This window comes from Erpetoichthys calabaricus, chromosome 1, assembly GCF_900747795.2.
Source record: "Erpetoichthys calabaricus chromosome 1, fErpCal1.3, whole genome shotgun sequence".
Classification (NCBI taxonomy): Eukaryota; Metazoa; Chordata; class Cladistia; order Polypteriformes; family Polypteridae; genus Erpetoichthys; species Erpetoichthys calabaricus.
Genome location: NC_041394.2, coordinates 142,922,604 through 142,947,575, shown reverse-complemented (window position 1 = coordinate 142,947,575; position 24,972 = coordinate 142,922,604). Strand labels below are relative to the sequence as shown.

Sequence of the window (24,972 nt, the reverse complement as noted above, 5' to 3'; positions counted from 1 at the left end):
AACATGGAGTCTATTGGCACACTGGCTGTACATGTACGATAAACCCACTGGGAGTGTCTTGCGCAGCTCGAATATGAAGCAGGAAAGTTTGCACAGATCTACTTAAATATTAGTGTTTTTAGGAGGTTTGTTGTTACTCAGCCATCCTTGCTAATAGCTCATGTCTTATATATCAACTTCATTTCCTTTATAGTATATTCTTTTTAACTTGCACTGTGTTTTTATCACTCTTTAATTAATATTGTTTTTATCAGTATGCTGCTGCTGGAGTGTGTGTGTATCTATCTATCTATCTATCTATCTACCTATCTACTGTGCTTTTAATAATTGCCCATAACAATATGTGTATCTGGGTTCATTTATGAAATATGTTTCCAGTGGACTGTGGTCAAGATTGTTTTTTCTTCTTTCTGTGAAGCTGACTTTGTTCATCAGCCCATTGTGGGAATACAGCTTGCTATGTTTACATATAAATGATGTTTCAGTTTTGCAAAACTGTGAGACATGTATCTTACTGTTCTCAACATTTTTGGGAGGTTTCAGGTTTTCAGGTAAATTAATGTTTTTTCAAAGAGTGTTTTGAAGTATTAAGAAGTTTAATAATGAATGAATTATGATGAGCTCCCTGTAGTCCAAAGGAGACTGTTTATACTATGCTTATTCTCTCAACATTTTGATCTTTTTCTGGAGTTTTATATTAAGCAGTAATTATCAGAACCCATCTTAAGTAAAATTTAAGTTTTAATTATCTTTTAAATCGTGTCTCTGAGTGTGAGAGGGGCAGAGCCTATCCCAGTTGCAACGAATGAATAGAGAATGCTATGTATGCTTCTGTGATAATGGTTCTCTTTTCTCTTTCAGGTTCAGCTTATGTGGGCACTCCACTTTCTGATGACCACTTCACTTGTCCAATATGCCTGGATTTATATGTGAACATTGTCAGCATTCCCTGTGGACATAATTATTGTAAGAGCTGTGTTGAAATATACTGGAAAGAGCGCAATATATTCACTTGCCCAGTGTGTAAAGCTAGATTTTTTAGAAGGCCTAATCTTAATGTTAATAAAGGCTTTTCTGAAATTGTGGAAGAATTTAAAAAACGAAGGTCCCTCTTTCCAGAAAAAAATCTTGCTGGACAGGGAGATGTAGGCTGCGATGTCTGTACCGGCATTAAATTCAAGGCCTTGAAATCCTGTTTGGTATGTGTGACTTCCTACTGTGAAGACCACATCCGGCACCATGAGAAAGAGGCCCTGAAGTGGCATACGCTGGTATCCCCAGTAAAGAACCCTCAGGAATGGCTTTGCAAGCTACATAAGAGGCCATTAATGTTCTTCTGTAAAACTGACCAGGTGTGCATTTGTAGAATTTGCAATGAATACGTCCATCAAGGCCATGAAACAGTTGCGGCAGATGTAGAGTGGAGACAAAGAAAGGTAAGTGTGTGTTCAGCAATTTTTAAAGAAATATTATAATATTTCCTACATTATAAATGCAGCAGCCAATAAAAGTAAAATGTCATTCTGGTTTTTAGTCTCTTAGTAAAATCTGAGGGCCTGAATGTTGATTGAAGTGACGTTAACCCAGCTACATCCTAATAGGTTTATTATGCTACACTCACACAATCATTTTAAACTATAAAGGGGCTGCAGAGCTCTTAGTAGTGAAAACAGTAAAACAGTAACACTTTATTCCTGCTTAATTAAGTCAGTATTAAGTATGATAAATAGGCAAGAATAATATTAAATTAGAAAAAAACAATGAATGAAGAAATAATGTGTATGTTGTAACCATAAGTAAAGGTATTAACACCAAACAACATTGAAAGAAACCTGTTTCTCCAGTAGCCCTAAAACATTAAGCTTCATTAAGTGTGAAAAAAATACACTCCAACTCTACTGTGAAGTTTTATTAAATGAAATAGTTTCCATTGCTCCTATGTAAACTTAAAAAGTTAAAGCTCGCAGTCAAGATGAAAAATATGTAACCTGAATTGTTAGTGCATTTCCCAATCACTCTTGGAAGCCCTTTACTCTGGACGCCTTGGTGATGGCAGAGCTCACTGTGCTTACTGTATATCCTCTCCACTTCATGAATGAATTTGCTTCACATCCTCTCCACTTCATGAATGAATTTGCTTCACTTTAATAACCTGGTTATTCATAGAAGCCTCGTTTCTAAAATGCCTGGTAAACCATTATTCCGGTTAGAGAAACCGGGACTTTGGTCTCTGAGAAACCAGCTCAACACGTATACATTTCTCCATGAGTGACCTGGTCATATTGCCATGTAAAACCCTTAACCTGGTTACAGTTAAGGATCTTGTTGTGACCACCAGTCTTTGCTTCACACATGCATCCAGTAACCACAAAGATGCATTTTCTGAGACAAATGCTTTGGAGGTTGCATTATTTCTTCTCCTTGTTGAAATAATCTCTCAATATTTCTGAAATTGCTGTATGTTGTGGAGCTGAACATGCAGTGCTAAGCTCAGCAGCACAATCTCAGGAGCAGTGTTGGGGGTAACGCGCTGTAAGTAACACGTGCAGTCTGATTACATTTCAAAGTACAACTAACCTAACACAATACTTATTTTATTGAAGTGAAACTACCTGCTTTATTATCCCACCAGCACTGTCTGTAAGGCAAGAAGATGATGTACCAGTACACCACTCCTTTGCAGGTTTTAGTCAGTTTAATTTTAATCTAGTTAACTGCTTACGTTAATACAGTGTGACCGTGTGACACAGCAGCCAGTGTCTATAGGAGCTCAGGTTGGGAATGTAAACGGGGGATGGATTTTATTTATTTTACAGTACTGGAAAGACTTAAAGGTATTTATAAAACACAAGAAAATTATCACATTTATCTGATTCTGGTCAGTTTCATAAAGTTTCATAAATGGGTCTAGGATTTAATAAGAGATGCTGGCCAGTCAAATGTTCAGTTTTTAATACAAAAGAAAAAGTAACACACTCTTTGTAGCTCATTACAGTATATTATACTGTAATGAGCAACTACATATTTATTTATTTGTAAGTAATGAGTACTGAAACTAAGTTACTTTTTAAAGTAATGTTCCCCCAACACTGCCCAGGAGACACAGGCTCCATTGTTGTTTTCAAAATCATGACGACTGCTGATGATGTTTAATCATTTTTTGTGCATTTTTATGACCCTGGGGCCTTTTCCCAAAAGGAGAACTCCAAAAACGTACTTGCACATGTAAACAGGGTTTTTTAAGAAACCAGTTTCTACCTTAACCAGGTCACTCGCCTTATCCCAGTTGTGTGTGTGCAAGTAAACACACTCCGTTGCTCTGTTTATTGTATTGTTTCAGAACAATGGGTAAAATTATTTAGACTTTAGATTTTTCTACATTTGAAATACACACATAATATTTATTAAAAAATGAAAAGGAAGGAGCAGGTAGTATATATAGGATGTGATGGAGGGAACAAAGTCAGGGCAGATGAAAGGAGTAAAAGTAGGTGAGAAAAGCTGCAATTTAAAAATGAAGGGAGAGATTAAAAAGGTAGTCAGTCATTAAGACCTGAGGAAATGTGATCTGATCTTAGCTTCTGTTTTACTTTGAAAAATGTCTTTGAAGCCCTGAGAAAGAACACAGAGAGCAGTGTGGTGTTCATTAAGGGATGTGAAGTGTTCTACAACAGGCTTTGAAAGGTCTTTTGGTTTTAACAGCTTGAATGTGCTCCCTGAAGTGGTCTGCTAGCTGTGTTCTCAATCTTCCTATGTAAATGACTGGACTCTCCCTACAGTAAATGCAGTAAACAAGATATTTAGACTGGCAAGGGGCCCATTGTTAAATATGAAATTTCCCTGAGGGACCAGATACAAGGGAATTTTTGGTGACGTGTAAGTGGCACAATGGCCCCTGTTGCAGCTTACTCTGTGAAGTTAGTTGCACAAGTTGATCATAAGGCACACTTATTCATACACCCATCTTGAACACGGCTGATTTGCTATCAAAGACCCTTGAAATGGTTCAACTGGGTTATATAATGTTATGCTACCATTAGCCATACACAGAAGGTGCTATAAATTCCAAATGAACCTTCAAATAATAACTAAAGATAAGTTAACATTTTTAGTAAAAAAACATGGATATCGGTTAGACATCATAACAAATAATGTGCAGTTTTGCATTCATATTCTGAGACATTGTTAAGAATTGTGGTATTAAATATTAAAAACATACCATTGTACTACCTAAAAAAGCAAGTGAAAAATAGTTACTGTATTAAGCTTTCAGAGTTATTCATTAAGAAAATGTATGGAGATGACAATTGGTAAAGATTCTCCACCTTACTGATCCACACCAATATTCCAATCAGCTTTATATATGGCCATAATAATAGAGTTTAACTACTGATCATGGACAGAGAGAATAATAAGGAGGACATTCAAAGCCATCATAAAGTGAACAGGCACAAATTGGAAGCATTCTAATAGTAGTTATCACAAAAGACCAAAGAAAAAAAAATAACATATTGCTTGTTCGATAGCACATAAACTGAAAACTGGATCATTAGTTTATGTTATGATACTGCAACACCAAGATGGCAAAGGGTGAACAGGCCTCAGAATGACAGAAAAATCATACCAGAACTTCAATAGGCCTGCCAGAGAAACAGGCCTCTCCCTGAACAGCCTGACTTGAGGCTCAGTATTTTAAAAAACTAGGGGGCTCTGCCCCCTGCTCGCTTTGCTCTCCAACCCCCAGGTGGGCGCTATGTGCAAAGTACTTCACAGCTCTGCCACTCGCGTATGGGGAAGCGGATGTACAGTTTAAACAGATTGTTATTCCCATGGGAATTGTTACATATGCATAATAGAACTAACTATTTTACATTACAGTGAGTAATTAACCATAGCAAAAAACAGTAAAACGTAATACATTGAAAGAAAATTATGTTTCACGTTGCGTTACAGATATTCATTGCGTTATACGTAAATACTTTTTAAACTTACACTTTTACTGTAAAACTTCAGTAAAAACAATATTTGAAATTAACTTTTCGTCAATATCGCATTGAATTTTAATTCCGTGTTTGGAGTTGCATCGTGACAACGCAACGTATAACTGCCCGTGAGTGAATATCATTTCTTTCTCTCTAATAAATGAACCGACTTTTTCGAATGTTTGTCCCTGTGATTTGTTAATTGTCATAGCAAAGGCTATTCTAATGGGAAACTGTAAACATTTTAATACGAATGGCATATCAAGATCTCCTTTGGTGTCTAATGTTATCTGCAGAAGATGTACTACATTAACTTAATTTTACATGTCAGAATTGTTTGACTAATTTTGAATACAACTAATCTTGTCTTATTGTATATAGCCCATCACTCAAATATAAATTACACAATAACATTATGATACATCTTTCTTTCAACAGTAATTCAGCCAGTGGAAGATTGGATGGTGTTAATGGTTGTAGATATTCTAAGGGATATTGTAAGTTGATGTTTTCATCTTCCGTAACATCACCACCAACTGTTTCAGCATAGTCTGTTGATAGGCATTTAACCAATTTTCCAATTTGATCGTAAAAATTTATAAGAGCTGAAAGCGCAGGAACCATGTCTGACAAAAGCATTCACACAAATGAGAGGTGAGAGGACCGTGGGCATGGGCTGTTAACTTGAAATGGTTGAGAAGAAGATGGGACTTGAAGAAAAACACTTGGCAATAGTCTCAGCTCGTCTCAAGATTTTCTTTAATAATAGAGAGATATTCAAATACATCAAATGGTCCTTCTGAGAAGACGGTGATGGTAAACATCTGGCTTTTGCAGCAAAAACAAGACAATGTTGTTTCAATTCAATAATTTATTAAATAAGAAGGTAGAACAAAAACTAGCAAGGCAAGGAACAAAAAGACCAAAATAATCACAAAAAGGTATTCCTAAAAAACAAGAAAAAGCTAATAAGTCCAGTCTATAGTCCAAAGGCATAAATCCAAAGGCAACATATCCAAACATGACAAGAGAAATCCAAGCACTATAACACATACTCCATAGCTCTTGGACTCTCTGCTTGAACTAAATGTTCAATCATAATGTAAAGGCCGAGGTCATTCTTTCTCAGGTGATATCAAGGTGGAGACGCATCTTGGACCTCCACCAACAGAACGCTAGAAGTATAAAGAAACTAATGTATATCACACAATGCTGAAAAAACAATGCTAACAAAAATACGATAAAATCAATTCTAAAACATGAACAATAACACATTAAAATACAACAAAAACTTCAAAAAATTATTTACTTAATCCCAGGGTCTGACCCAGGCTGACATATAGTATACCATTTTGCTGTTGATACACATTATTGAAAAATGCTCCAGAGAGTTAGTGATCACAGTCCTGCTTGGTGCATGAGACTTGTATAAAAGATGACAGACGACTTCCTCAGCTGGTATTGCTTGATAAATAACCAGTGGGACCAAATGTGAATACTGAAACAACAGCCATGCAAGAAATTCTGACTTATACAACAAAATACTGAAATCTGAAGCCTTTAACCTCACTTCTGAAATAAAGCAACTACAGGGGGTCCTTGGGTTACAACACAGTTCCGTTCCTGCAACAGTGTTGTAACCCGAATTTTGGTGCAAGTCAAAACACACCCTAGTCACTTATCTATCTTAACACATTTGCAAAATCATAATCTAGAACATAAAAACACAACTAAGCCACAGAAAAAGGACATAAATATACTGTACTGTACATTGTACTGTAGTTACAGAAAAAAATGAGTTAAAAAAAAAAAATCCTTACCTTTATTCCTTCTCACGTCTCAGTTTATTAAACGGTTTTATGAGAGTGAGCGTTGTAAACTCGAAACGTTGTATGTCAAGACGTTGTAACCCGAGGACCCCCAGTACATGTCACCATTGCTGTTGTCCATTGTCATGTGATGAGGGTGCCAACAAAAATAGAAGAGTTGTTCACAGGCCTGTTGCTCAAGCATTCGGCTTCCTGCCTTTGCAAAAGGTTTTGTCAAGCCTCTGTAGTGTTAGTTAGCCAATAAAAGGTGTCATTTTGCTTGGATTTTCTCACGCCTCCGTAAATTTACGTATAATCTTAAGATTTTGACCCCTTTGTCAACTTTTCGGATCTTCTCTTTGTTTTCTGTTATGGCACCTTTGCCAGTTTTTGTACAGTGTCGTGGTGTCTGATCTTCAGCCTGCCCATTTTTGACATCTGTAATTTCAGTGATTTTTCTTTACCTATTGGTCAGGCCCATTTACATGTTTGTTTGTTCTTCTAGATCTAGATCTATTGTCCCACCCTCCGTACTTCACAGGATATCTTGTTGTGTTGCCGTCCTTTGGTTCATCCTTTTCTGCTGCATTGTGTGTGCTGACACATGAGTAAAAACAGCCTGTTGCAGAGACAACAAATTTTATTTATAAACCGAATTTGAAACTTTGGTGATATGCATAGTGTTGCTGATTTTTTGGCTCATATTTGACTCAAAATATATTTTTTTTGCAAGTTCCACAAATCTTTTGTGAATATATACAGAAATCTACCCTGAATGTGGCCAGCATGTACAAAACTAATAGACAAATTTGTCAGACAGATGAACTAACAGACCACAACAAACAGCAATAGCATTTTTTGTTGCAATAATTTGAAAAATAGCTTCATTGGGGGTTGTCTGCAAATTTATCAACTCAATGACAGCAGGGCAGAGAAATCGAAAACTAAAGATCACAACTGTTGATTGTGCAATTTTTCACTACCGTCTCTGTAGAGACTGTGTGGACATCAGAGGGTGTCAGGACTGGTGGGAGTAACATGTGGAGCGTTTTGATGAAGAACAGTGGTTTGGAAATCCCAGAACATTAAGCAGGATATCCAGCTACTTCAACGTCTACCTGGAGGACTTGCTCAGAAGAATACGTTTATGACGGGTCAGTCAGTTAGTGTGCAAATTACCAGACATTTCCAATTCGGGTATACATGCAAGTCTTCAAGTCTGATTTAGTACGACATGCATAAATTGTATGAAGCCATTTTAAACATTTTGAAATTACATGTATTTTTTTGTTCATACAGTACGTACATCTTTGAAATGGTCAAGAGCTAAGCCATATATTAATGGAAATAAACCAGAACAGAATAGCTTTTAGCTGTAGTCTGAAGGAAGCCCTTTGCTTAAAACTAATGCCAAACCACCAATGTGTTTAAAATGTTCGAGGCGACCTTATGATGTGTTGTGATGATTCTGTACATTGTGTAGAATGTCATGAAGCTGACCAAAACACCAATATTATTGTTAAAAAGTATTGAGATACAGAAAGCACAAGGTCATGCAGAATAGAACAGAGAAATGTAAACATAATTCGTAAATAGATGTCAATGTGCAATTAAAGAAATACTTCCCCCAAAAAGGATAATTTTCTGTTACATTGCCTGTGATGTTTGTAACAGTGACCAAGAAAAAAAAGTTTCTTAAGTTTTCAAAAAGAACAGAAATCACAAGGTTTACGATACAGTGGGCTTCAATAGGGCCCAGTGGGGAACAATAGCAGACAATATTAAAGCATCTCTCAAAATCTCAACTTACTTGTGTCAAGTATCTAATTGTATTATTTTGCTAAAATATTTATAAATAAGTTTGAAGCGTTTTTAAATGAATTTGAGGGTTTGAATTAAAGATGCTCTCTCATTCATTCATTGGCCAAGAACCCCGCCTTCAATTGAAAAGCTAAAATTCGTGCTTATTATATAGGAACTTTTTTGCATCTGTTTTCCAAGATAACATATTAAACTTTTCTTGGCCATTGCTACAAACACAAGGTAAGTAACAAATAAAAAATACTCATCATTTTTGGAGAGCATATCCCTTTTAAATAAGCAAAGATTATAACCCATGTGAAGTCCACACAAGCAGAGCTCACACAATGGACATGTAGAGCATATTAGGTCCAATGTCCGACTTCTTTATCTTGAGAGAATTCAGCCATATCACCAGTCATTCTCTAATGTTCATAATTTGCTTAATGCATTGGTCATGGCGGTTGACATCTTAAGATTTTTCTGGAGGATATCAAGTGAGTTTTTCTGGTAAGCTGTTGTCACGCACATGTGAATAGGAGGCAGCTGATGGGCTTGGAGAATCATGGTAACACATCTGCCCAGGGGGTGGCGGGTGCATTAACGCTATTTTTAAGTTCCCTGCAGACCTTTCCTGGGAAATCCCACCAGGAGCCATTGCCTCGACTTGAGACACGCCACTTCTGGTCCCAGCCCCAAGGATGACATCACTTCCCCCAGACTACCTATAAAGTCTCACTCTCTTCCTCTGGAATTCACTTCTGTTCTGGACTCTGACTTGTAAACATTACTCCCTACCAAACCTTTTACTTTTGCAGCCAGGAACACATTATATGGGTGGCTGCCCCAAACCTTTACAATGTCTTGAGTCTCTTCTTGTCACACTGTTTAATTTAAAATTATTCACTTATTAGTTTTTTTTATCTTTTGCTATTTATTGAAATACAGAAGCAGATTGGAAATCTCCAGACAATAATAAGGAAAAGGCAAGTTGCAGGAATGAAGAAAATTGCTGAACTGAATGGAGATTTATTATCAATAAAAGTAAGCTAACAAAAGTTATTTTTTATTCATTGCTAATCCATATTACTAACCGAGAATGCTAAACCGGATGGACGCAGGGACATCCGGCCATGGGCCGTAGCCGCAAAAAGACGTACTGCGCAGGCGCACCAAGAAATGAGGCTCCGCGAGTGGCGGACGCGACCACAGAAAAAAGGAGTGAGCAGAGAAAAAAGGAGTCAAACGCAGGCGACGCACAGCGCCGCACGAAAGCCATTGCACACGAAACTAGCACACAAAAAAAAGAAGCCGCTCGCGACCACCTGCAATAAACCACCCCCCCCCCCCCCCCCCCACAGCCACCGAACGGGACACACACAATGAGGACAATTCAACAAGCCCCTGGGACACAAAAAAAAGAACCCAAAACCACCCCACCCACCCTACAAGCAACGGACTGGACACACACAAAGAGGAGGATTCAACAAGCCCCTGGCACACAAAAAGAAAGAAGAAGCTCGCGCACCACCAATCCACCCCCTCCTGCTCATACACCGAAAAAGCACACGGCGCCGCACGAATCACAATGCACACGAAACGGGACCCACACAAACAGGAGGATTTAACAAGCTCCTAACGCAACAAAAAAAAGAAGCCGTGACCGCCACGCCAGGCCCATTACAGACGAGACATGGCACACGAAACGTTCACAACAACGACGAATCAGACCCACAAACAAACACTAACATCAATAAGAAGTGACACCCAAAGCCCCATTTCTAAAGGAACCGTCCATATTAAACATACATCATCTCAACACCTTCACACTAGGCAGCATAGGTGGATCTCCTTACAATAAAGCACTATTAACCGTTCAACTGCAGAAAAGGCTCCATATTAACAGTGAGTGCGATCCTCCTTATTACTTATCCATATTCCGCATGCTGAGGAACAAACAAGTCATGAATACACGGTCACGGGTACAAAACGATTCGGCTCGGATAACGGGACCAAACACACGAACCCGCATGAAAAAAAAAATACACGGCGGCTCATCTGCATTACATCCTACAATACTTCATTTGATTTTGCATCTACCGGAGTAAATATCATGTCACCAAAAGGCAATGACCCATACTGCTTTCGCGTATGTGGACAAATATTACATCGCATTGGAACAGTGCACCCTGAAACAAATCAAGAACGCAAATATGCACAAATCACGTCGGCACCTACAAAGCGCTTCTGAAACCGCGGAAGAAAAAATGTCTCGGCTCCAAAAACACATGTCACTCCTTATTCCAAATACCGGTCCCAATCACAGAAACATCGGTATCCACTATGACAATTCACAGTAACAATGCACGTGACATCCGTCTTGCCACACTATTAATTATAGATGAATGTACAATGGCATCCAGTCACTTACTCAACACCATTGATAAACTTCTACAAACGTTGATGAATAACAATATTCCCTTTGCGAGAAAGGTACTTTTATTAGGAGGAGATTTTAGACAGTGCTTAACTATTACTCCACTTACAATCCGCTCAGCTATTGTTCAGTCCACCTTAAAATACGCAGACAATTGGCATTGCGTTGATGAATAATAATATTCCCTTTGGAGTAAAGGTACTTTTATTAGGAGTAGATTTTAGACAGTGCTTAGCTATTGCTCCACATACCGTGCGCTCAGCTATTATTCAGTCCACCTTAAAATACGCGACGACGTCAAATAAACAACACGAGACCGAACTACAATACATATACAGGCGCGAGACCTGATTGGTGATAATACGAAGAAACGAACAGTCCGCAAATTGAAAGTGAGTTAGATCCTACTTATTACTTATCCATATTCCTCACGATAAAGATCAAACAAGTCATCAATTCACGATCACGGATACAAAACTAGACGGCTCGAGTAACGGGACCACAAACACGAACCCGCATCAAACAAAAAAAATTCACCTCGGCGCGCTTCTAAAACCGCGGAACAAAAAATGTGACGCGAAAATTGGCTTTGCTTTCTAAACATACACTTGGTACAAAACATGCGATTTCAAGATCCCGAATATAACAATTGGTTATTACAACTAGAACATTGTACCCTCACCAATACAGATGGACTTCACCAAGATATTATTACAATTCCTCAACCCAAAATCTGCGACGACTTACTTACGGAGATATTTGGAACAGCGGTCTCATTAGACAAAATGCCCCTTTTAACACAACGCACTATATTATGTCCAAAAAAAAAAACAGGGTTTATCCAATGGCACACGTTTAGTCGTCAACACCATGACACACAATGTTATTCAAGCAACAGTTCTTACAGGATCACATTCTAACAATACTGTTCTCATTCCTAGAATTGACCTTACGAGTTCTGACCTAGAATTACCTTTTACATTGAAACGCCGACAGTTCCCCATTAAACCTGCATTTGCCATGACCATCAACAAATCACAAGGACAAACCATGGACAAGGTTGACATCTACTTCTCTGAGCCCGTTTTTGGACATGGACAACTTTATGTTGCCTTCTCACGTGTTCGACGTTCATCTGACGTTAAAGTTAAAGTTATAAATGCTCCATGCCAAGGAAGACTCATTCAAGGACAGGACACCATCTTTACTACTAATGTTGTGTACAAAGAAATATTCCACTAAACCATTACTCTGTGCCAAACACTCTATTTTTGGCTTTCTATATGCATCATCCACACCTGCACACTATTCTATATCTAATTCATACATCTCACTCTTTGTCATGCCCCAACGCCAGGGGTTGGCGAGCGAAGCGAGCAGGGGGCAGAGCCCCCTAGTATCCACTAAAGGGACCATCAGACAGACTGAAACAGGTTGGTCATTACCAAACTGGGAGAGAAGCTACTCTTGGGATTTAAAAGGTTTAGCACTGGGCTTTCCACTAGCACCCAGAAACAGATGAAAGCACACAAACCATGTGTTTAGTAGCAACTGTGACTCTTAAAGGATAAACAATACTTTTGTGCATGTGCAGCTTGTGGCAGCCTGTAGACACCTCAGTGAGGTCAGTGAGTGACATACTGCGTGTATCTTCACACACATCAAATGTTTCATGCAAATCTTGCTTTCTATGCAAAATAGAGTAGCAAATAATACTGTAATTAGTTGAGCTACTTGGTCTGATGTAAAGAGCTACAGTAATGCATAAAGCATGAAGAGATTTAAGTTACCTTGTATTGGAGCCACATGATTTTTGCCATGCAGTTTGTCCATTCAAGTAAAGTTCTCTCCCCCCTCATTTATTGGTCAAGAATCCTATCTTCAATTCAAACGTACAGTATTTTGAAATTATTATGAACAGCATCTTTCCAGGAAATAACTGTGAGTAATATTTTAGCAAAAATGCACACATTTTGTGTGTTCTGCTTGCGTGTCGATCATTTAAAAGCCTGTACATCAGCTGTCCTTTTGTCTCACTGCTTTGTTTCGAGGGGTGTTAAAAGTGTCTCTTGCGGGATGTTAAATTGTCTCGGAGAAAATCACGTAGTGTCTCCTACCAAGATTTTTTTTTTTTTTTTTTATAAAAGAGAGATACGGATGGATACACGTGGATTATGTGACATGAGCTAAATAAGATTTTTTTATTTTTCCCCATGAATGTTTTTCACATTGTTTTCCATTGTACAGAATTGGTCACTGCAAGGTCCTGTTGAATATTCAATATGCACTTTTTCCACGAAAACATGAGATTAAACATTTTTCTCAGCCACCACTACAAACTACATGAAGTGAGTAATATTTTTAAAAAATTTTGAGGAGAGTATTTCTAATTCCCAAGACATCAGACAGACAAGCCTCTCTTCTGTTTGTGAGGTCCAAAGCCCCCTTGCTCCCTGACTGAGCTGGAGCTGTACCCGAAGCTGCCGTCTCTGCCTTTTTTTGTTTTTCCATTCTGTTTTAGTACATAAAGCATGAGACATCGGAAAGATGAGCCTCTCTTTTGTTTGCGAGGTTCAAAGCACACATGTTCCTTATTCTTCATTGCTTACATTCTTAAGAATTAAACTTCCAGATGAGCATTCATTGATTGTCAGCTCTCATGCACACACAGCCTTGCCCCTCTGACTAAAGAGAAAATCAAACCTGTTTGGTTTAATCGGAGCGAGTATCAGACCAGTTGGTCTTAAGGGTGTTGCGTATGTCACTTTAGCCAGTCAGTTTCACAGGAGTTCGCCACTGACTGCCTAAGATTATGTAAACGAAGGCTATGATTGAAAATCGCTGGAAAAGTTGTCTAATGTGACATAGGCTTTTAGTTATTGTCCTTATACATATTTATGAATTGGTCATTGTGTAAACTAGATAATGAAAACACTTGAGTGGGGGTCTCCTTGTTTTCGTTAAAAGATCTCCAAGTCACCTCTGCTCAGCTCCCTCTCTATCTTGATCATCATCTTTATATTCCACCATCTTGACTTCATTTGCCAACAGAGTTTTTATGACCACTAGCAGAGGGAATCCCAACAACATTCATACACATATTTCATTCTACAGGGATTCAGATTGGCGAGATTGGTGCTTTTTTTTTTTTTTTTTGGCTCATTCACTTCGAGATAGTATCATTTCACTGATTTCTTTTTACACTCACTTTACTTTAAGGATTTAGATGAGCTCCATTATTCATAAATATCTAATGTGTTACTGCTCTAATGCAGACTTTGTATGTGTTTGGTTTATGACATTTTTTTCGGTGTATTGTTTAATAATGTTTATTTGTTATGAGGGCAATGTTCTAGTGTATGTAATGTTTATTTTATTAATTCATTGTTTATTTTGGGGTACTTTCTATTATTTCTGTTTATAATCACCTTTCTTTACAATATATTCATTTTTCACATCTGTTTTCTGTTTACTGCTCCTGAACCATTTTGGAAAACTTGTTAAAAGCAAAGTTTTTACTTGGCCTAGTCAGAGTGGCTGGTCATTACACAACCTACTGGAAATACTGCTGGGTCAATAAGATAGTCACTTGTTTTTGCTCACTTTGTAGAAGGGTCACCAAAACTCTGATACCCAAATAATCCATCTCAATGACAGTGTGAATGGGATGACAGGTTGCACCAATTAAAATGGCGTGCTTACAGTGGGCTTGCCTCAAATGAGGTTACAAATAGCGTTGTCCCCTTTAACTATTGAGATAATGTGGGTGTAATTTTTATGATAAACAAATTTAACATTTTACTAATTCAGTATTCATGACTTTTTCTTTTTTAGAACATCAGAACAATCTAAACAAGAACAGGCCATTCACCCCAACAAAGCTCACCAGTCCTATCCACTTAATTCTTCTGAAAAACATCAAGTCCATCCATCCATCCATTATCCAACCCGCTGAATCCGAACACAGGGTCACGGGGGTCTGCTGGAGCCAATCCCAGCCAACACAGGGCACAAGGCAGGAATCAATCCCGGGCAGGGTGCCAGCCCACCACAGGGTGTGCACACACACACACACCCACACACCAGGGACAATTTAGAATCGCCAATCCGCCTAACCTGCATGTCTTTGGACTGTGGAAGGAAACCGGAGCGCCCGGAGGAAATCCACGCAGACACGGGGAGAACATGCAAACTCCACGCAGGGAGGACCCGGGAAGTGAACCCTGGTCTCCTAACTGCGAGGCAGCAGCGCTACCACTGCACCACTGTGCCGCCCAACATCAAGTCTAGTTTTGAAAGTCCCTAAAGCCTTACTATCTACCATTGTACTTGGTATCTTATTCTAAGTGTCTGTGGTTCTCTGTGTAAAGAAAAACTTCCTAATGTTTGTGAGAAATTTACCCTTAACAAGTTTCCAACTGTGTCCCAGTGTTCTTGATGAACTCATTTTAAAATAACAGTCTTGATCCTCTGTACTAATTCCCTTCATAAGTTTAAGCACTTCAATCATGTTATCTCTTAATCTTCTTTTGCTTAAACTGAAAATGCTCAGTTTTAATCTTTCTTCATAATTCATCCCCTGTAGCCCTGGAGTAAGCCTAGTTGTTCTTCTCTTGACCTTTTCTAGTGCTGCTATGTCCTTTTTGCAGCCTGGAGACCAAAACTGCACACAGTACTGAAGATGAGGCGTGTGTTATAAAGGTTGAGCAAAACCTCCTTGGACTTGTACTCCAAACACCATGCTATATAACCTAACATTCTGTTAGCCTTCTTAATGGCTTCTGAATACTGTCGGGAAGGCGATAGCTTAGAGTCCACTATGACTCCTAAATCATTCTCATAAGGCTTACCCTTCTCATTGTGTACTCAAATCTAACATTTTTACTTCCTATGTGTAATACTTTACATTTACTGACATTATATTTCATCTACCACAAATCTGCCCAAGCCTGTATGCTGTCCAAGTCCTTCTGTAATGACATGACGGACTACAAATTATCTGCCAATCCATCTATCTTGGTATCATCTGCAAATTTAACCAGTTTGTTACTTATATTCCTATTCAAACCATTTCTTTATTTTAAAAATAGCAGCGGCACTAGCACTGACCCCTGTGGAACACCACTCTTAACATCGACCAATCTTATCCTTAATAAATTTATCTGTTAATTTTCCTGTGATGCACATTAAGCTTACTGGCCTATAGTTGCTTGGATCTTCCAGGCCACCCTTTTTATATAATGGGATAATATTTGCCATGCCATTTTCCAGTCCTTTGGAATCTTCCCAGTGCGCAGTGACTTCCTAAAAATGTGTGTCAAGGGATTACATATGTATTCACTAGCCTCCTTAAGAACTTGAGGGTAAATACAGTATTATCTTGTCCTGGGGACTCATGCATAACGCTGTGCGTAGACTTCGCACTATAACATGACGTAAGCCCAAAAGTGGAATTGTGCTTACGCACAAAAAAATCCAGATGCAGAAATATGTGCAAACGCCAGCTTCCACATTCTTCCGCTACATAAATCCCGGTCAGCGTGAAAATTAACGCACGTGCACGCGCCTGCTGTCCCGCCCCAACTCCTCCCAGAATTATGCCTCTTTGAATATGCAAATCAATATATATAGCCCTTAAGCTCAGCCTTCTGTGAAAAGACAATGGCAAAAGCACGAGGGAAAATAGAAGAATTTCAGCGAATACCAAGTGGAGGCAAGGAAAAACGTACTATTTATTGATTCAAACAGTGGTATAAACAACAAAAGGAAGTTGATCCAGTGACATAGCGTGTTGGAGAAACTTGAAAGCTCAAGTTCACAAAGTCGCACAGTGCCCGAAATAAAAAAGTTATCAGATATGAAAGTCGCCGTGAAAAGGCGAGTCGTAGCCCACCGCCTGACTGTCATATGAAAGCTTTTTAGGGTACAGAGAAAAAAAAATAGGCACACAGTGTGAAAAAAGCACGAAATGTCAACTTTAATCTCAAAATTCCCACTTTAATCATGTAGTTTGTCATTAAAGTAGAACATCATAAACTTCTTCTTAAAATCGTTTCATTTACTAGTTTCTCAAATCCCATCGTAACTAAAGTAGCACATTAAATGCTTTGTTTTGTATTTGATCTTCTATGTGGGTGAATCACCACGTGGTTCCAAGCTTTCTCTTCCTCCGACAGGACACAGAATCCATTACATTTGTAATATTACAGCTCTCTGAATAATAAAAATACTGAGAAGTATACGTGATATCATTTTCATGATGAAAGGAGTTAAAGCATGTTATTAAACATGGGAACACGGTGGCGCAGTGATTGTTCATGTCTTACGCAAGATGCTTGCTGCGCCGTGCACAACCTTCGATGTAATGCTTTATTACAGAAGTACTGTCTTTTTCAAACGTACTAACCCCAAATTCCTGTCCTTACTTTTCTTCTTCCAAATACCCAATCGCCACACAATCGTTTATTTTACTAGTTTCTCAAGTAGCATGTTAAATGCTTTGTTCTGTGTTTGATCTTCTATGTGCTCTATTTGTGTGAATCACTACGTGCTTCCGTTCTTTCTCTTTCTCCGACAGGACACAGAATGCATTACATTCGAGATATTACAGCTCTCTGAATAATTAAAATACTGAGATGTATACGTGATATCATTTTCATGATGATAGGAATGAAAGCATGTTATTAAACATGGGAACATGGTGGCGCAGTGATTGTTCATATCTCACGCAAGAGGCTTGCTGCACCATGTGCGACCGTCGATGAAATAAGTTATTACAGAAGTACTGTCTCTTTCAAACGTACTAATCTCCAATTCCTGTCCATACTTTTCTTTCTCCAATCGCCACACAATCAGCTCTGTAATAGATGTTAAGCCATCTGTAAGCTTAGAATGCTGATTCTTCAAAACTTTTAAGGAACATTGAAATATCTTCGTAGTACATGTTTAATTATTCTATCCATCTATCCTTCCAGTGTCGTGCCAGCCACAGCAAGAATACAGAGCGAGGCAGGAACAATCCGTGAACGAAGCTCCAGCTCCTCACTAGCGCTGCGGCACCATGTAGTTTAAGATAGTTTTATCTGTATAATATAACTAGCAAAATACCCGCGCTTCGCAGCAGAGAAGTAGTGTGTTAAAGAGGTTATGTAAACATATATATACATATACATATATACATATGTATACATATCTACATATATATATATATATATATATTATTTTATATATATATATTTATATATATATATATATATATATATATATATATATATATATATATATTAATATATTATTATATATTAATATATTAATATATATATATATATATATATATATATATATATATACACACACATATACACACATACATACACACACACATATACATATATACATATACACATACATACATAGTGCGTTGTAACACGGGCTGTGATTGTTACATGGGTAGGAGACGACAAATCACAGCTTCCCGCTTTCTAATCGGGCCTGTGATTGGTGCTTTGACGGATGCCCAGATCCCACAGTATCTCCCCTTAGGAGAGGCATTAGGCAAGTGTAATTGAATAGCGGTGCTGCAAGTTTAGCTTTACACCTGTTTTTAAGGCTTATCGACTGAAAGGGGCTTTCACGAAAAAAGTTAGGGCTGTGCTACAGGATACACCCTCCATAAGTTAAGGAAGTAAAAATAAAGGTATATATTTCTGTTTTATTTAAACCTTTTAAGTTTGTATGCGGGCGGTATGGTGGCGCAGTGAAAGGTGCCAGTTAGGAGACCCAGGTTCGCTTCCCTGCGTGGAGTTTGAATGTTCTTCCCGTGTCTGTCTGGGTTTCCTCCGGGTACTCCGGTTTCCTCCCACAGTCCAAAGACATGCAGGTTAGGTGCATTGGCGATTCTAAATTGTCTGTGGTGTGTGGGTGTGTGCGCCTTGCGGTGGGCTGGCACCTTGCCTGGGGTTTGTTTCCTGCCTTGTGCCCTGTGCTGGCAGGGATTGGCTCCTGTATTTAGGATATAGCGGGTTGGATAATGGATGGATGGACATTTGTATGCATAGCCCCATTTGCCTGTTTTCGTTTTTTTTCTTTCTTCAGTAATATTTCAGCAAACCCGGAGCTTGTCAGTTCAAATCCTGGTACTGACACCACTGTGTGACCCTGAGGAAGTCACTTCACCTGCCTGTGCTGCAAAAAACAAAAGTAATGTAACAAATTGTACCTCAGATGTTGCAAGTTGCTGGAATAAAGGCATAAGTCAAATAGATAAATATGTATTATACACATAGGAACTATTCATTTATTTTCAGTTAAGTCATCTGCAGCAAACCTTTATAAATGAGGGTTTCTCCTTTTTAGATAGTGCAAACTGTTTCTTCTTCATTGAGGTTTTCTCTTGGAGAGCTTTTTTCATTTCATTGAAAATTAAAGCAGCAGCTGCCAAAATATGTAGCTTTCTTATTAATTTTTCAACATTGTGTAAAATAACTTTATAAAGTAACATAAAAGGTTTAAATACTGGTTATCCTTTTACACTAAAATATTACTAAAGAGATACAAAAAAAGTAAAATGCATATGTTGTTTTTCTTTAAGGAGATTAAATATTACTGACGAAAGAAAAAAAAAACTAAAACAGCCAAATGGGGCTATGCATACGAACTTAAAAGGTTTAAATAAAACAGAAATATATACCTTTATTTTTACTTTCTTAACTTGTGGAGGGTGTATCCTGTAGCAAAGCCCTAACTTTTTTTGTGAAAGCCCGTTTCAGTCAATAAGTCTTAAAAACAGGTGTAAAGATATTGACAATAAGCTACGCAAACCTACCAAGACATGGAATCATTTAAATCAAGGCGCGAGTCGAAAAACACCATCCCATACTATTAGTTAATGATTAACACATTTCTATATGTATTGTAAGCATACAATACAACTGATATGTTGTGCTTATTTATCTGGTGTACCGACATTTTTGCGCGTTTAACGGCTGAAATCCAACGTGGTTTGTGCCCTTCAGAATGAAAACAGTTTGCATTTACCTTTTTAATAAAAGGCGAGCTTTTAAGCCTGAGAAATCACCCCGTAAATGCACACGTTTAATTGCACATGTGTTAATACTGGTTATCGTTTTACACTAAAATATTACTAAAGAGATACAAAAAAAGTAAAATGCATATGTTGTTTTTCTTTAAGGAGATTAAATATTACTGAAGAAAGAAAAAAAAAAACTAAAACAGCCAAATGGGGCTATGCATACGACCTTAAAAGGTTTAAATAAAACAGAAATATATACCTTTATTTTTACTTCCTTAACTTGTGGAGGGTGTATCCTGTAGCAAAGCCCTAACTTTTTTCGTGAAAGCCCGTTTCAGTCAATAAGTCTTAAAAAGAGGTGTAAAGATATTGACAATAAGCTACGCAAACTCACCAAGACATGCAATTGTTTAAATCAAGGCGCAAGTCGAAAAACACCATCCCATACTATTAGTTAACGATTAATACATTTCTATATGTATTGTAAGCATACAATACAACTGATAATATGTTGCGCTTATTTGTCTGGTGTACCGACATTTTTATGCGTTTAACGGCTGAAATGTAATGTGGTTTGTGCCCTTCAGAATGAAAACAGTTTGCATTTACCTTTTTAATAAAAGGCGAGCTTTTAAGCCTGAGAAATCACCCCGTAAATGCACACGTTTAATTGCACATGTGTTAATATGTATGCTTACACAGTATTAAAAGACACTCAACAATTAACGTCATTTACCTTCGTTCCCACGTTTGAGTTGTGCTGTAAATCTCTTCCTTGTTTTCAGTTCACATGATTACGTAGGAGGCGAGATGACGCGATACATGACTCTCCCTCCTCCATTACAGTATATGGACAAAAAAGAGGTTCCAGTTATGACCATTACGCGTAGAATTTTGAAATGAAACCTGCCTAACTTTTGTAAGTAAGCTGTAAGGAATGAGCCTGCCAAATTTCAGCCTTCCACCTACACGGGAAGTTGGAGAATTAGTGATGAGTCAGTCAGTCAGTCAGTCAGTCAATGAGGGCTTTGCCTTTTATTAGTATAGATAAACATATTTTGCTGCATTTCATCTTAAAAATGATATCGTCATCTTATGTAAATACGCCCTTTATAAAGTGGCTCAGGTTGTGCAATATTACAACTGTATCACAAGTTTACAATGAGGTAATTGTACAGTACTTATAAGTACAAACAGTTCTATAAGGAGCACTTGATGGACTGATTGAGTGCGTTTATAGTTCTTGGGACGAAACTGTATCTGAACCGTGAGGTTCATACAGGAAAGGCTTTGAAGCATTTGTCGGATGAGAGCAGTTCAAATAGTGAATGGCTGAGGCAGTGTGCGCTTGATGCTGTATACCGATAATTCACTTTCCGTTCAGCTGCTGTACAGCTGTGATTCATACTCGGAATCAGTGATATAAATACTCCGAGTGGTGCAGTGAGAGTAATATGGAAAAAGATGATCCGCTGTGGCAACCCCTAACCGGAGCAGCTGAAAGAAGAAGAAGGTGGTGCAGTGAGAGTAACAACGCTAAAGCATTTATGGTATTTGGAATAGTTTGACCATTCTGTGGACCATTATATTGTTACAGGTTAATTACAATCAGATGCATTAAACTGATAAACAATGTGCGGTAAATTTCAGTATATTTATAAAGCCGCGTCAGGGATGTGGATCTGAAAAAGAAAGGATAACCACACAGGAACAGTAGCACTGCTTTGATGCTGGGTGCCGCCAGTCTGCAAAATCGAGCAGAGAACTTGTGTATGACAGGGTATGAGCTACTGTGGAAATGTGTGTGGCTTTGTGCCAAGTTTAGGTTTTATACATCACGATTTGAACATGGAAATGTTCTTACGCAACATTTTTGTGCATACACACTGTTTATACATGAGGCCCCTGGTGATTTGTTTGAATTCAGCCTATTTAATTTGAGCAGTACTTCTCCCTCTACAATTTCTAAATCATTCAGGACCTCCTTAGTAGTCCCTGTTACCTCTGGGTGGTTATCCACTTCCTCACTTGTGAAGAACTAGTTTAGTTTACAGCATCCACTATTTCACTGTATCTTTTAATTCCCCTTTACTATTCATGATGCACTTCACCTCCTCCTTGACTGCTCTTTTACTACTAAAATACTAAAACAATCTCTTAGGGTCGTCTTTTGCCTTATCTGCTCTATTCCTCTCCAACTGACTTTTAGCCTTCCTAATATTCGTCTTAATGGTTGACCTCACATTCTCATATGCTCTCTGATTCACTTTGGAGTTTTGAGCTGTAGCTGTGTTTACCCAAAATTACCAAAGTTCTGCAGCTTTATTTTGCTTCATGGGATTCTGGCAGTAGCTTGATACGTTGAAATGATTCCACAGATAAAATTATCTTAGTTTTAAAAGCTTTAGTAAAAATTCAAGGTAAAACAGTTCACATAAAAATAGAAGAAAATTGATAGAGCAAAGAAAGGAAAAGTTCTGTTTAAAGCATATATATCTTGTTTCCTTCTTTACGTTTGCTCATACAGTTGATCCATTTCTAAATGGTCAGAAAACTGTATGCCTATCCCATTTACAACCTGCAAATGGGTCTTTCAGTCCATGCTAGCTAAAAGCCTGTTCTAAAACACACTGAACTTAATTAACATACTGTATTACATATACAGTAATCCCTCGCTATATCGCGCTTCGACTTTCGTGGCTTCACTATATCGCAGATTTTATATGTAAGCATATCTAAATATATATCGCAGATTTTTCGCTAGTTTGCGGATTTCTGCGGACAATGGGTCTTTTAATTTCTGGTACATGCTTCCTCAGTTGGTTTGCCCAGTTGATTTCATACAAGGGACGCTATTGGCGGATGGCTGAGAAGCTACCCAATCGGAGCACGCAGTTAAATTCCTGGGTGCTGATTGGCTCAGTGACGGAGAGCAGCATTCGATTCTGCTTTGCGTTAGCCAGCATCTCGTCTCACTCATTCAGCATCAATGTGTTTCGCTGTGTAAAGAGTTAAGTTTTGTGCTCTTTTGTAGATACTTTATTAATCCCCAAGGGGAAATTCACATACTCCAGCAGCAGCATACTGAAAAAGAAACAATATTAAAGAGTGATAAAAACACAGTGCTAGTTAAAAAGTGCTAGGTGGAGAGTGCGAGGCAGGTATAACAGTCAATGACATTGTATAATGATACCGTTTACCCCCCCACTGAAGCTGCTCCTCTGTCTGGAGATGATACTGTTCAGTGGATGCAGTGGATTCTCCATGATTGACAGGAGCCTTCTCAGCGCCCTTCGCTCTGCCACAGATGTCAAACTGTCCAGCTCCATGCCTACAATTGAGTCTGCCTTCCTCACCAGTTTGTCCAGGCGTGAGGTGTCCTTCTTCTTTATGCTGCCTCCCCAGCACACCACTGCGTAGAAGAGGGCATTTGCCACAACCATTTGATAGAACATCTGCAGCATCTTATTGCAGATGTTGAAAGACACCAGCCTCTTAAGGAAGTATAGTCGGCTCTGTCCTCTCTTGCACAGAGCATCAGTATTAGCAGTCCAGTCCAGTTTATCATCCAGCAGCACTCCCAGGTATTTATAGGTCTGCACCCTCTACACAGTCACCTCTGATAATCACTTGATCCGTGAGGGGCCTGGTCCTCCTAAAATCCACCACCAGCTCTTTGGTTTTGCTGGTGTTCAATTGTAGGTGGTTTGAGTCCCACCATTTAACAAAGTTTTGTGTTTATCTTTGTGCATAGTAAAGCCCTTCATTATGTCTCCAAAACGATCTGCTCCTGCTTCCAGGGCTGTGCCCAAGCGCCAACGGAAGATGCTAACAATTGCCGAAAAGGTAAAAGTTTTGGATATGTTGAAGGAAGGGAACAGCTACGTAGGTTTGTGGATGCCGGGGATGCTCTAGATGACGTCCCTCAACCTGGGACTTCTTTTGAAGCAAGAAAAGTGGATTTACTGCCAGCAAGGGCTGGTTTGAAAAATTCAAGAAAAGGTTCAACTTGGCCAGCATGAACCTGCATGGAGAGGCTGCCTCCGCAAACAAAGCCGCAGCCGAAAAATATGTCGCCGACACGTTCAAGGCGATCATTGAGGAAGGGGATATTGGCCTGAACAAGTGTTTAATATGGATGTGACGGCCCTATTTTAGTAGCGGATGCCGTTTCGTACTTCCTGGATTACGAAACTCCTGACATTGGATTGGTTTCACCAATGTTTCATCCCGGAGGTAAAGATCTATCTGGCAGAAAAAGGGCTGGAGTTCAAAGTCCTTTTAATTATGGACAATGCTGGAGGTCATCCCTTGGATCAATCCTACCAAGGCGTGAAAATAGAGTTCTTGCCGCCGAATACGACGTTGCTGATTCAGCCAATGGATCAAGGAGTTATCTGGGCTCTCAAGGCGTTGTACACCAGGAACGCCCTGCAACACATGGTCAAGACAATGGACACAGACAACGACTTTTCCCTGAAGGAGTACTGGCTTAAGTACATGATCGCATTGTGTCTGGTGAACGTGCAGAAAACCCTTAACGATATGAAGAAAGAGACGGTTAATGCATGCTGGAAGAAATTGTGGTCAGAAGTCGTGCATAACTATAAGGGCTTTTCTGCAGAAGAAATTCATCACTAGGCGGTTGACAAGGCAGTCTGGCTGGCAAAACAGCTAGGAGGAGGAGAAGGATTCGACGACATGACTTTTGATGACGTCAGTGAGCTGCTTGATGCCCACTCCGAGCCGCTGAGCGACAAAGATTAGGCCGAGATGACCAAGTCAGCAAGCGAAGAAGATAAGGAACAACAGAACCCAGCACAGGAAGACGACACCAGTCTAACTCTCGAGCGTCTCACGAGCATTCTACGAGTGGCAAATGATTCGTTCTTTGCAATTTAGAAATGCTCTTGA

At 38.8% G+C, this 24,972-nt stretch overlaps 1 protein-coding gene across 1 annotated transcript in view; it reads left to right on the top strand.

Annotated features, from left to right (window-relative positions):
- The window catches only part of LOC114655495 (E3 ubiquitin-protein ligase TRIM47-like), an 81,620-nt gene that overhangs the window by 38,413 nt on the left and 18,235 nt on the right, over window positions 1-24,972 (top strand). Inside the window, exons 4-5 of the mRNA XM_028806537.2 lie at window positions 862-1,436; window positions 9,539-9,634. Coding sequence (XP_028662370.1) covers window positions 862-1,436; window positions 9,539-9,634 — 671 coding nt within the window. The remainder of the gene's footprint in view (window positions 1-861; window positions 1,437-9,538; window positions 9,635-24,972) is intronic.